The 15201-nt window shown below is 37.8% G+C and overlaps 1 protein-coding gene across 2 annotated transcripts in view; it reads left to right on the top strand.

Annotated features, from left to right (window-relative positions):
• Window positions 1–15201, top strand: part of LOC106882931 (uncharacterized) — a 152513-nt gene that overhangs the window by 32327 nt on the left and 104985 nt on the right. For both annotated transcript variants that reach the window (XM_089347745.1, XM_089347746.1), the window contains exon 2: window positions 8221–8268. In XM_089347745.1, coding sequence (XP_089203871.1) covers window positions 8259–8268 — 10 coding nt within the window. In that variant the 5' untranslated portion in view covers window positions 8221–8258. The remainder of the gene's footprint in view (window positions 1–8220; window positions 8269–15201) is intronic.

Here is a 15201-nt window from a genome sequence, read left to right as displayed (position 1 = left end):
CGGGATCGATAAAATAAGTACCAGTTGAGTACTGGAGTCGATGTAGTTCACTTACACCCCCCCCCCCCCAAAAAAAATTCAGACCTTGTGCCTATAGCATAAAAGATTATTGTTCAAAGCTGTTAGTACGCCGGGTAAAATGCTTAGTAGTATTTCGTCCGTCTTTACGTTCTGAGTTCAAATTCCGCTGAGATCGATAAAATAAGTACCAGTTGAGTACTGGGGTCGACATACTCGACTAATACCCCTGCTCCGGAATTGCTGGCCTTGATCCAAAACTTGCAACCATTATTATCATTATTATTAAATAAGTCGAAGGCAGCATACTGGCAGAAAAGTTTACACGTCGGACAAAATGCTTATCGGACAAAATGCTTAGCGACATTTTGTCCGTCTTTATGTTCTGAGTTCAAATTCCGCCGAGGTTGACTTTGCCTTTCATCTTTTTGGAGTTGATAAAATAAATACCCGTTGAGCACTGGGGTAAATGCAATCGACTTAATCCGTCCACCGAAATTGCAGGGAATTGTGCCTATAGTAGTAGAGAGGATTCTTATATAAGTCAGTCAACTGTCAGAAGCGTTAGCGCGTCGAGCAAAATTCTTAGCGGTATTCCTTGCGGTTCACTGACGTCGACTTTGCATGTCACCTTTCAGGAAAGATAAAATAAAGTACCATTTGAGCACTGGGTTTGATGCAAGTGGCCTTCCCCGCTTCCTTCAAAATTGCTGGCTTTGTGCCAAAATTAGAAAGAATTACTAATAAAATCAGGGCGGCGAGCTGGCGGGATCGTCAACGGATTGGAAAAATGCTTAGCGGCATTTCTTCGGGTTCTTTACCATTCTGAGTTCAAATCCCGCCGAGGTCGACTTTTGAGGGCAATAAAATGAATTACCAGTCAAGTGCTAGGTTAATCGACTGACACCTTTCCTCTCAAAACTGTTGGCTTTGTCCCACAAATTCAAAACCATTATAATTATTTTGCTTCTGTTTTTTGCGATGGCAGCTCGCTATGACTCAGTCGCAGTATGTTAGTTTATTTGCTCTTTTCGCTAAGTAGGCACACGGCCTCACATTTTAAAGGGTGGAAGGTGAAATAGATTGTGTGACGTTTATAAAGGTTTTTTTAAGTATATTAGTAATAAAAGAGAAGCAAAGTGGCTACAACCGCCAACTGAAAATGTGTCGCAGACTTTATTACGCACAGCGAGTGCAGATACAACTCGGGTCGGGGGGGGAGGGCAAATCTCTTGTACAGACATCTCAGCAAGACATGATCGAAAATCAAGATGATCGAAAATCAAGATAGTTCAATTATACTGAATCTTGATTTATGCTTACATGTCACACGACACAAAATAAGTATGTAGTTTGAGTATGCACCATTTGCCAGTGTTACCAATTCGTTACGACGTTCTGACATCATAGTCGTTGCTTATAAAACATAGTCGTCGCTTATAAAGCATAGTCGTTGCTTATAAAGGAATATAACCTACTTTCGTTAATTATCTTTCAGCTGTGCATATTTTGCACCGATCAAACATAGATATCTTCTCGGCCTGTCTACTTCTGATCCAGTCGAATACTGAGGATGTGATAATTGGAAGAAGAGAAGGCTGTACCAGCACTCGGCTGGTACTCATTTTTAGCTGAGCAAACTTGAACAGCGAAATGAAGTGTCTTGCTCAAGGACAGAACGCACCGCCCGGTCTACGACCTAACGACCATGAGCTCAACATCTTAACTATGCATAGCACTATTGATTGCTAAAACATTATTATAACTGAACTATGAGCGTTACAAAAATGTAATTTTAGAATCCATGATTTAGGGCAGTTGCTGTTGTCCAGGAAATTTAACATTGAAACACTAGTCCGCCATCGATACTGTATATGAATCTATGAATATCTTTGCCCATAAAAGTTTTTTTTATTTTGTTTATATTTACAATATAACGTTTATTGTGTTAGTGATATATTTATAGCTTGTATTATGATTACACTGCAAAGTTAACCTTTCAACTCTATTTATCTGTTGTGTGTCATTGTTATCTTGGAATAAATTCTAAAGGGTAGAAAACACGGTTATAAAAATTGTGTTTGTAATACTAATACAACTGCATAAATAAAGACAAAGATTATTGTTTGCGTCAAGTGCACGTTGCTTTGATATATAATAATGCACACAACATACACACACACACAAGTTTTATATGTATGTGTGTATGTATGTATGTATATATATATATATTACTGTGTGTTGAGTTGAGAAGCATACAATATTACAATTTGTTTCACTGTTGTTCAGATTTGGAAAACATTTCATACGCACACACGCACACATATATACTACAACCGTACGTACATTCATTCATACAAATATGAACGTGTGTGAAGGTAAGTGTACGTGTGTGAAGGTGAATGTGTGTGTGTATGTGTATGCGTACGTGTAAGCAGAATGTCTTGTGACAAAGAATATTCTTTGTCTTTATTGATGCAGTCGTTAGGTAGTTATGCAGAGTATGAGGAAATTCAGTGTGGACCAATAATTCCCATACGCACATAAATACCATGAAAGCAGCAAACAGATAACTCAGGACAGTGTTAGAGTTGCTTTATAATATTTACGTTCTGAGTTTAAATCTCACCGAAGCTAACTTTCCCTTTCATCCATGCGGGATCGATATAAATGCGCTTTTCAAAGTTATTCCTGGAGATTTTGTGTTGAACCTAGAGCCAGCATGGGAAGTTCAGACGTTTCGTATGCGAATACATCTATGTAAACAATGCGATCGAAGATAGAAAACTAGGTAATGGGAGCTTTTTTGCCCTTCTTCAGCACCACATCCAAACCATTGACCATCTACGAACACATCGCTTAAATAGTTGTCAAATATAACGGTGTGACACAATTAGATACACCAATTTTATATATTGATCACATTCCTGGAAACTGGTACGTACATATTAATTGCTTGTAGAGACACCGTATTTTATTATGCAATCATAATATACTACCATGGTTGCATAACGAAATACAGTCTCCCTACAAGCAATTAATCGATAAAATACGGTATCAATCAAGTACTGGAAACTGACATGATCGACTAAATTTTTCCCTCCAGTTTGCTCGCTTTGGTGGATCGGTAGAATCGTTAGAACGTTGAGAAAATTGCTTTACAGCATTTCTTCTGACTCTTAACGCTCTGATCTGAAATAACACCGAGATCAGCTTTGCCTTTCATCCTTTCAGGGTCGATAAACTCAACTAAAATTTCTGGCTTTGTGCCAAAATTCGAATAACATAATGTTGTTGTTATTGAGTGAGACACCAGCGCACGTCATCAACGTGACGTTGGAGTACAAATATTCGAGTCCCCTCCCCCACAATTTCAGGCCTTGTGCCTACTATAGGGATTATTATTATTATTAATATTATTATAGGCGCAGGAGTGGCATCTTGGGTAAGTGTCTTCTACTATAGCCTCGGGTCGACTAAAGCCTTGTGAGTGGATTTGGTAGACGGATATATATATATATATATATATATATATATATATATATATATATATATATATATATATATATATATATATGTATGTATGTATGTATGTATGTATGTATGTATGTATGTATATGTGTGTATATGTTTGTGTGTCTGTGTTTGTCCCCCAACATCGCTTGACAACCGATGCTGGTGTGTTTACGTCCCCGTAACTTAGCGGTTCGGCAAAGTAGTCTGATAGAAAAAGTACTAGGCTTACAAAAAATAAGTCCTGGGGTCGATTTGCTCGACTAAAGGCGGTGCTCCAGCATGGCTGCAGTCAAATGATTAAAACGAGTAAAAGAGTAAAGAGTAATTATTGTTGTTGTTGTTGTATTAAAATTCACAGCTTATTTTGCTGGGTATGATGGAAATTGTCAGCTGTCCACAGCCAGCAGACTAAGGTGACATTTGTTTTACTGGACACCCTTCAAGAACCCTGCGAAGAATTCTTGCAGTTCCAAGCAATGCTGATTTTTGAAGGTGTTCTACTTTCACACTTGCACCTATCTTTTTCAGCTATGTTGGTAGTTGAGTGCTGGTATCTCCAAGTGCCACTAGGGTGCTCCGGTAATAACATTCCATAACCATCATGTTTACTTGTTTTGGATTACGACCGGGCCCACTCTGTTACACAGTGGGGTCACCTGCCGTGTGCTACACCTTCACCATTGGTTCCAGTCCCATTCACACTGTTATCGTCATCTATTTTGCTTGGCATTTTCACTCACAAATGAGGTGTGTTTTTAGGCTACTACCAATCTGTATTTTTATCGATACACCATCTCTATCAAGGTAGTCCACCAAGGCGACATGTCCCTTGCTCCCTAGTTTTGAACTCAGAGTGCTCCTCCTCCTAGGCCGGTTGCCATTCAAGGCTAACGAATACAGTCTACACGGAGCACTGGTTGTTTGAAGGCGCCAGAAACTCGCTTTTTCCCCGCTCTTCTCCTGTTGATTTGGCGTGTCTTTTATCTTCGGCATTTCTTGGTGTCAAGAATCTGGTTACATTGTATTTATGTATTCTAAGATGACTGTAATAAGCCTATTTTTGACCCACTAGAACGTTAACAGGCTGGAGAAAGGTCACCACTGTAAAATAGGTTGGGCAGAAATCCCCGCTTCAAACAGCGCCAACACTAAAATTTATGAGTGTAACATTACCTTGCTGTACTGGGTTCAACTCTCACTCTAGCTACATAACATGAAAAACTGACTTGCCAGTTTCACAACCTGAAGACTAAGACGTCAGTGGTTCTGCCGACACCTTATGACTTGTGGGAATTATGACGTTTTAATTTATTGCTGTTTTGCTTAGTTTAGCCCTGATTTAGCAGATATTTAGCAGATATTTAGCAGTCAAAAGCAGATATTTAGCAGTCAAAAGCAGTCAAAAGCGTTCCAAAGTGACAATCCAGTTTTTTAATCGAGTAGTATACATTCAAAACAACATTTTCCTCTTTTAAGACAATTGGCTCTGTTTTAAAGAAGATTTTTGCAGCTATGTCTAGCAGTTCGAACGACTGCTTACTAGCATTTGGTTAAGTAGGGTGTTGCTATTCATTAAGACTCCTTTCCGAAATTGGTTTCCTTATTGATTCCATATTTGTTTTAAAGACTCTCATGACAGTGAATTCCATAATGCAGCAAATGATGCGGTTATCAAAACATAGAAGGGTTGCATACATTTCAGATCAGCAAACGGAATTTGAAATCAAGTTGTGAGGTTAACAGCGTTCATAGGACGTCAAAATCAAACGAACAGTCTTGTGTTGCTCAACAAAAAATGCGTATGAATTCATTGGCAATGACGCAGGTGTATTACTAATAAATGGACCACAAAAACCTGTTTCAAAATCACTGGCGTGATATATAGTCTTAATGCAGAACTACCGCGAGTTAGTAATTAAATTCTGTTACCTAGGAAACATGATCGATACAAAAATTGGGACAGGTAATTCTATAATAATGAAGCTTTGTTGTGGTTGGAAACTATTCAGAATACTTTTTGCAAATCTGATCAACTAAATGTATTGCCTTACATATTAAATGAGTTAATTGTGAGTTTATGCTTGGAAAAGCATGTTGCATGATAGAGATTTGGGGGGAAAAAAGGGAAAAATATCTAAAAGAAAAACTGAGAGAGAAAGAAACTATTTTGACATTAAACATGTAATAGCATAACAATCTTGAAAGATTAAGCCATAGAATAAGCGTCATCCATGAGACAACGAATCAGTTTTACTACAATGGAGTAGTGTGGGTTTTAGCTGCCCTGTGCGGTAGTCAAATTGGTCACTCCCACATCCTTGAATGTAACATCATACCTTCGATACGTATATAAAGTTGCCGCCCTGCGCAGTCCGCATACCCTACGCCACGCCACTGTTTCAACATATAGTTTATTATCTTTTAAGCTTATGGTAAATAGTTATCGTCTGTCTTAGATTGAAGTCTTCTTTCTCCAAACGGATCGTCGCTTTTTACTTACAATGTTTGAAATATAGTAATAAGTAACTGGAACTGTGTGTATGTGTGTGTACAATGAATGTATGAGTATAAAACCACGGTATAATAGTTGAGAAATGAAAGTAACAGAAGTGAAATAACATGGTTGGATTTTGTGAATGAGTTAGACACTCAGCGAATAAATGCAAAAAAAATTAAGAAACCTAAAGACTCCTTGCAGCAACACACAATACACATCACCATATTAATTTATGGAAACAATATTCTGAAGAATGGAAGATAACATAGACAGTAGTTAGGGTAGTAAATTTATTAGTATAATTTTATATGATTTGTTGTTGAGTATCAAATCAACTCTAAACTAGCAAGCCTATAATGAACAAGGTCTCCATCTCATCTTTTATTTGTGCATAATGCATTTAGGATTATATTATTCAATGTTACTTTTCGTTTGTTGAGTCACAGGTGTGTGGTTCCTAACAAGTGCATCTAGCAATAAATGCCTTGTTTAGGAACACACAATTCATTGCTGTAAAGAATGAGAGTATTGTAGAATTAACACGCGTTTTCTTAGATTATAATGCTAAGTTCTATGATTTTTAAAATGGTTAAATGGAAACATTTCCAGTGTTCAGCCTTAAACCAGAGTCTTCCTTTCGTCCAGTCATCATAGTTAGCTTTATCATTCAGCGCCAAGATTCTGGTTCTCGTTACAGGTTACATACAATAGCTTGTATGTCCTCTAAACTTTTCAACCACAAACTCCCTTAATCAGGTGGATAAATTTTTGAACCACATTGAACTTTATTACGGAGGTTTCAAAAATATATTTGATGGAGTTGACCTCAGGATTTCATTGCTTTTAATTGATGTTAATCCCATAGAGAGAATAAAGTCGACGTTGCCGGAACAGTGAAGCATCGAGCTACAATACATTCAAACAGCCAGTTCAGCTTAAAAAGACGTATGATTTAGTAGTTGTTTAGCTCTCAGATTAGCCCTGGTCGAACAGGCCTGTAATCAAAGGCATTCGAACCATTTTATTTTTCAGGCAAAGTATATCTAGAACTATGTTAAACAACGTGTTTTCTTTATGAAGAAAATAAGGTTTGATTGTTATTACTAGCATATACAGTGACTACTTAGAGCGGTGGTTTTCCACCGTTTTTTAAACCCCTTTGATTCCTGTTTTTTTTTTTAACCCTTTTGATTCCTGTTTTTTTTTAACCCTTTTGATTCCTGTTTTTCTTGGAGGGGGACCCTCATAGCCATTCAATGTCTAAAAATTCCTGTTATATTTTGTAATTCAATATTATTAGGAATTGTAGATACTAAAGGCGGCGAGCTGACAGAATCGTTAACACGCCGGGCAAAATACTTGGCGGAATTTCGTACGTCTTTACGTTCTAGGTTCAAATTCTCCCGTGGTCGACTTTGCCTTTCATCCTTTCGTGTTCGATAAAGTAAGTACCAGTTGATGTCATCGACTTGCCCCATCCCTCGAAACTGCTGGCCTTGTACCAAATTTTGAAACCATTATTAGTAAATGTATTTAAAAAATTGTAGCAGTATAAGCACTTTATTACACATAAAGTTTAACAACAAAATCTTATATGGACCCCCACTGGTCATATGGACTCCGGTTAAAAACCATTAACCTAGAGGATCTTTTGTCCGCTTGTATATATATATATATATATATATATATATATATATATATATATATATATATATATAGCCGCCTGGCTAAGGCTTGGCTACTCTGCATTGACAAGGGGCAACACCCTGAAACTAGTCTAGTCTGCAGATACCAAACCAGCAGGGGGACACTGCTGACCTCCCCTGTTCGAAGGTTATAAAGGACACAGGTTTCGTGTGTCACATAGCTAGCTAGAGGCGATGGCTTCTTGGAGCTAATTCACGGCAGCTTTCGTCCTAATTTTGGGACTGCCATGTTGGCTTGGCGATAACTATTAATTTCCAGTACCGCTGCCGTAGTCTCCTTTAGAGAGACTTAGAAATATTAATAACTCTATTATATATATATATATATATATATATATATATTGTACTTGGTTATTTGATCTCTTGTAGCTTTAATTTATAGTTGTTTAAACCGACCATTGTCTTGTATGTCCTTTATTTGTTTCCGTAAATTTGTCATTCAATATGTTTTATGATTTTTTTTTTTTATATTTTGAATTCCAGTTTACATATTGGCAGACTAAAAACAATATCAATCCAAGATGGGACAAGGTAAGTGTCTTAAAATACATTTCTTGTAGCATGGCATTATAAAAATCGCTTAAGGCAGCGAACTGGCAGAAACGTTAACACGCCGGACGAAATGCTAAGCGGTATTTCGTCTGCCGTTACGTTCTGAGTTCAAATTCTGCCGAGGTCGACTTTCCCTTTCATCTTTTTGTAGTCGATAAATCAAGTACCAGTTACGCACTGGGGGTCGCTATAATCGACTTAATCCCTTTGTCTGTCCTTGTTTGTCCCCTTTATGTTTAGCTCCTTGTAGGCAATAAAGAAATAAGAAACGTTAGCACGCCGGGCGAAATGCTTAACAGTATTTCGTTTGTCTTTACGTTCTGAATTCAAATTTCGCCGAAGTTGACTTTGCCTTTCATTCTTTCGGGGTCGATAAATTAAGTATCAATTGCGTACTGGGGTCGATCTAATTTCAGGCCTTGTGCCTAGAGTAGAAGAGATTATAAAGATCGCTAGTTTTATATAAACGGAATTAAATACGGATTCATTGCGGGTAGTGTATTAAAAACACCGAAGGACTGAAAGTGAACATTGATGCTGACGCAATTAGAAACATGAACACATTTACATTCAGAGTTCTAAACTTTGATATTATTATAAAGTGGGCAGCCTGATCCGAGAAAACCATTACTGCTCTGCTTCGGCAAATAGTATAAGACTAGTAGTTCTTTTATTCTTCAGCTCTTCTTCTTGCTGGACAGCGGTCTACAAACGCCGCTTTTGTATGTTTCAAATGAAAGTCTATTTTCCGCTGTAGTTTATTATCCATGTTTTCTTATGCTGTTCTCACAGTATGTACTTCTTTCTATGTGTGGAATAGTAAGTACCATCGTGTGAAATTTATACGGAAATTACAAAAGAAAACAAGCATTTAGATAATGGTTTAAAACTTTGGCACAAGGTCAGCATATTTTTAGAGGTAAAGCAAGTTGATTACATTGACCCCTGTGCTCATCCAAAAGATCGAGAGGCAATGTCCACTTCGGTGACATTGAAACTCAGAAATATAAAACCGAAGAAATGTCGTTAAGCATTTTGTCCGGCGTGCGTTAGTTCGCCGCCAAGAACTTCTATAATGAAATCTTATTAAACCCTGGCGCATCATCAGCCAAGATTCTGCTCCCTGATAAAACAATGTCCTACTCGTATTCTAATCCCGACATTTATTTTTCTTGAAAATGTGTCTGAAATATATGTGTCAGATTTAGCTATTTTATTTCAAATAAAAATCATGGGCTGTCTAAACATCCAGCACCTCCTTTGTAAGCTCACGACGATCCCAAGGGGGTACTATTGTCCAGGATAAGAGTTACTGGTATAGACAATACAAAAGAAAAAGAATTGAATAATTTGCCGTGAGGAACAGACAAATCTAACGTTTCAGACAAGACTCATCATTAAAGAGAGGGGGGAAGGAAGGTGGAAAAAGAGAGTTGTGGAGGAGAGAAAGGGAGAGAAAAGGAGAGAGAGAGTCAAAAGTTTGATATTCTAACGTTTCTGTCAAGTCAGCAAATATAACTTTAAAAGAAATTGGTTTTTTTCATGTTGCCTTGAAGCAAATGAAATAAAATCAATTCTGGAAGAGAGCAACATGTCACTAGCGTTTATTTCATCGACCCTAGAAAAATGACAGAATTGACTCATGCAGAGTTGACAGTAGACTCTTGACAGAGTTGACACAGCAAGCAGATCGACAAAACTAATTAAATTATGGCCTTTAGCTGATGATTAACTGTTGTTTAACGCCAGGTCAACCATAATTTAACCGAACTACGATAAAAAGCATTCCTGTAGTGGCCTTTTTAGGAGTATCTAATAACGCATTTTCAAAGATGCCCTTCTCATTCTCTGGACAATGGGTGTCATTTCAGAAAGATTTGACTGTTGTTTCTAACAGGTTGAGTAACCACGTGATGCTTTCGTTTAATCGTTAGCTTGCTTATATGGCATTTAGTCCGGCACGTTAGCATGACTACTAAATTTATTTTCCTAGGTCTTTTATTCTTTTCAGTCATTTGACTGCGGCCATGCTTGGGCACCGCCTTTAATCGAACAGGTCGACCCCAGGACTTATTCTTTGTAAGCCTAGTACTTATTCTATCGGGTCTCTTTTGCCGAACCGCTAAGTTACGGGGACGTAAGCACACCAACATCTGTTGTCAAGCGATGGTGGAGGAACACACACTCACCCCCCCCCCCCATATATATATATATATATATATATATATATATATATATATATATATATATATATACGACAAGCTTCTTTCAGTTTCCGTCTACCAAATTCACTCACAAGGCTTTAGTCGGCCCGAAGCTATAGTAGAAGACACTTGCCCAAAGTACCACACAGTGGGAATGAACCCGGAACCATGTGGTTGGTAAGCAAGCTACTTACCACACAGCCACTCCTGAAAATTAACAAAACAAATTTAAACAAACAAATGCAGGATGTTCAGAGAAGTACAACCACAGAGGACATCTATTAGTGGAGTAGGGAATATTTAATTTATTCACGGAATGTGTTTACCATTATATCTATCATCAGATCTGATTCATGCGTGATTTTAATAGTTACCAGACCAATAGAATCGTATCCTGAAGCTGTTCGCTGCTGATCTAATATTATACGTTGGTATCATGATCATCCAACACCATCTCAGCGTATTTCACTTTATTAATCTCTATTCATCTAAATGTCACTTCCATATGCGAGAGGTTTTGCGTGCATGCATACTTGTGCAGTGGAGGTGCAATAGCCCAGTGGTTAGGGCAGCGGACACGCGGTCATAGGATCGCGGTTTCGATTCCCAGACCGGGCGTTGTGAGTGTATATTGAGCGAAAACACCTAAAGCTCCACGAGGCTCCGACAGGGGATGGTAGCGAACCCTGCTGTACTCTTCCACCACAACTTTCTTTCATTCTTACTTCCTGTTTCTGTTGTGCTTGTAATTCAAAGGGCCAGCTTTGTCACACTGTGTCACGCTGAATATCCCCGAAAACTACGTTAAGGGTACACGTGTCTGTGGAGTGCTCAGCCACTTGCACGTTAATTTCACGAGCAGGCTGTTCCGTTGATCGGATCAACTGGAACCCTCGACGTCGTAAGCGACAGAGTGCCAACAACAACAAGAACAACATGCTTGTGAAATTGTATGGGTATGTTTGTAAATCTTCCTGTGTTTATATCGTCAGTATCGCTATTTACCTTTCCAAATCCCTCGCTCGCTTTTTTAAAAATCCTTTTGTAAGTATATTTCCCTTGTTTTAGGCTTCATAATTCCTTTCTTTATTTCTTTATTTAATCAGCTATTCTTCTACATTCAATCAAAGCATTTTTGATTGCCCTAGTCTTCCTATATAATGAAAATGAAGGATTTCTTGTTTCATTCTTCATATTTTGTGTGAGAATCGGAGACGTGAAACTTTGAGTGTCGAAATGTGAGATGCCGTCTTCAGGAAACATAATTTAGACTCTACCTTCAGTTTCCTTCTTGTTTAAACTTAGGTGTTCCATATACATATGTTCTCACACAGTCGCTCTTTCTTTCTTTATGTGTGTGTGCGTGTGTGTATGCTAATATATTGCTTTATTCACCGAATAATGCCTGGACGAACCTACGCATATTGGGTGATACGCATAAGTACTAAGTTCGTTCAGGCAATATTCAGTGAATGATATATTGGCATATGGATGCATGGATGAGTGTGTGCGTGCGCACTAAAATCTTGATAAAGTGAAAGCTTGCAGAAGACTTGGAATCGATGTTAAGAGGGAGAGAGAGGGGGAGGAGAAGGGGGAACGGAGAGAATGAAATCAGAAAAGCGAGAAGAGAGAAAACGAAGTCGAATACAAAAACAACAAAAACAAACGAATAAAGAGTTTGTGAAAACAAAGTAAAAATATAAATTAAAATATTTATCAACTGATTCAAAATCTCAATCGCCATTACTGCAAATGACAGTGTTATAAAGCGGAATACTTTTTGTCACTTATAAATAACGACTTCTTTATTTGTTGCTGTCTTTTCTTACAAGCGCACACGCACATACACCATTCGTATTGGTTTCATAAACGACGGTTTATTTCCGAGTTCTTTAGAACGCTGTCGTCATGTTGATGGGATTCATTTTAAATTTCCGATATAAGATTTTTTTTTTTTATTTAATTTTCCTTTTCCGCCGCTAGTATTGAATTTTCATAAAATGTAGAGGAAGAATATTCGCCTTGTTGGCCGATTCAATACAACGATGCATGCAATTGCCTGCCACTGGAAAGAAAGATCAACGGTTCGCATTTTGTCATGTTCCTTACAAAGGACACAAATTTTTGTATTCGATAGTTCAGACCACCGAGCTGTAAACGAGAAGAAGCATTGTTGAATATATAATTGACGAATGTTTCCGCTTGCTTGCTGTCCTTTGTTTGAAATTTCCCACGAGAAAAGCTTGGAAAGGGATAGGTTACTTGAAGCGATCATTTTCTAATATATGTATCGCTATCAATAGCTCTCTCTCCCAAACTCTCTCTCTCTCTCTCTCTCTCTCTCTCTCTCTCTCTCTCTCATATTTTCTTTTTTCATTGACTCGTGAGCATACGCTGCCCAAGCACAACTGTATTTAGCTCGGGTGCAAAACAGCTTTTCGTCCAGTCAACGACAATTTCATTCTGCATGCGCCTATCAAATCTTGATTGACAACGAGGACTTCCACGATGATGTAGGAGGAGAGAGGCGGTTCATTTTCGTCTTTCGTCTGCGTACACTTCCGACTTTCAACTCCCATAATTCCCACCCAAACCGTGCCAAATCTATCTCTTTTACTTGTTTCAGTAATTAGACGACAGCCATACTGGAATACTACCTTCAAAAATTTTCAGTCGAACTTAATTCTTAAATTTCATTGTGTCTGGGGAGAGTCATTCTCTTTTAGTACCTTATTATTTAACACACTCACCCATTCGATTTCCACTCATTTACTTATTTAATTTTTCTAAAATTTTCGTTGCTTCTTGCAACCTCTTCAATAGTCGTTGACTCTGTCCATTATCAGATCTGCGTTGTTTTTGTTTGTTTGTATGTTTGTTTGTTTGTTTGCACGCACGTGTGTTCGTCATCATGCATGTGTATACATATATGTATGTATGTATGTATGTATGTATGTATGTATGTATGTATGTATGTATGTGTGTGTGTGCGCGCATTTGTGTGTGTATGTTTGAGTGTGTCTATGTATATGGGTTTGTGCGATTATGTAAGTGCATCTGCTATGTATAGATGTGTGTCTCCATATGTGTCCTTTTGTGTAGTGTGAAGTGTGCGTGTGTGTATATGGTCATGTATTTCATTTTTCTTGTGTGTGTGCTTGTCTGTTCATATTACCTATGTACTTATCTATCTACTTATCTATCTGTTTACCTACTTATATATATACTAGCAGTATAACCCGACCTTGTCCGGGTGTGACTTATTATGCCATCTACGATAAGTCTTGCTAGCTGAAAATCAACTAAAAAAGAAAGCCTTACAACGAAAAAACCCTTATGATGTAAATATGTTCATAATTCAAAAGACGATGAAATTAACAGGGAAAGTCTGAAGGCTGTTTTGCGTAAAATTATTAAGCATACGTAAATTTCATCCGTGTAATTGGCTATAGAAATGCTTGTGCAAAACAACTTTTTGCGCTGCCCTGATTATACATAGCAGGGTAATCCCTTTTAGCAGGAGCTAGGACGGCAATTTCTGATGAAGCAATTGCTGGCGATCTGTTGCTACACAGTTTTGCCAGAATTCTATCAGATTGGGCAGAAGATGTTGATGCACCATTTTGCATTATGTTCAAAATAGCTTCTGGAATGTGGTGCATTACTGCAGTCTGTTGCTGTCATTTTAAACCGGTTGCTGTCTTTCCCCAGCAAACTCTCTTCTTTGGAGGCATAATCTATGTATATATTAAACAGAACAACAAAAGTTATAATAGATGGCAGTGTCGGTACTTTTCACATATCTGTAATTTTTCAGATTAACACCTGCACGATTACCCAACCCTAATCCTAACACTAACCCTAACACTAACCCTAAACCCTAACCCTAACCCTGACCCTAAAAACCGTAACCGTAACATTAATCCTAAACCCTAACCCTGACCCTAACACCCTAGTGAAAATCTTGGTAAATTTACAAAACATTGACAAACATGAGTTATATTTTACTGAATGATTGTGTACTTGCACGTGTATGCTTTTGAGAGAGCGAGAGAGGAAGAGGTAGAGAGGGGGAGAGAAAGGAATAGAGGTAGTTAAAAGTTTTCTTATGACTGCTTCTCTTCACTGCCTATTACTCCATTAGAAATCTAAGGATGCACATAAGCACATAATAGAGAAAAATGAAACAAATATGGACGACTTGCTCCGAAACACCACCGAGTGGGGAACACTTCTCAAAAATAACCTGCAGTTGTTTCCTTCAAAATTCCTACATGCTTGAAATGTACATACATCAAGGTACATTTGTACAAAATTTCATGAAAAAATATTCATTTTCCTGGAAGTTAAGAGGAACTTAAGTGGAATTTCCGAATATTGTACCCCACCCCCTTCCAAAACACTTTCACCGAAAATTTTTGTATATTTGGAATCTACATAATAAATAATATATGCATAGAAAATTTCGTAAAAAAAATATTCATTTTAATGAAAGTTATGACCTTCCAAAGTTGGTGGGTACAACTCTGTAGTTATGCCATCAATGTTTTGTAAATATACCACGATGTGAATGATTGTGTTTACTTGCACGTGTATACGTTTGAGAGAGCGAGAGAGGAAGAGGGGGAGAAATGAATAGAGATTGAGAGCAATGTGTATGTTGTTGTCACAGGTCATGTATGTGTGGTTGTGTGTGTTTTTACGT

This window comes from Octopus bimaculoides, chromosome 2 (genome assembly GCF_046866305.1).
Source record: "Octopus bimaculoides isolate indiv1 chromosome 2, ASM4686630v1, whole genome shotgun sequence".
NCBI lineage: Eukaryota > Metazoa > Mollusca > Cephalopoda > Octopoda > Octopodidae > Octopus > Octopus bimaculoides.
This window is presented reverse-complemented; position numbering and strand designations above follow the sequence as displayed.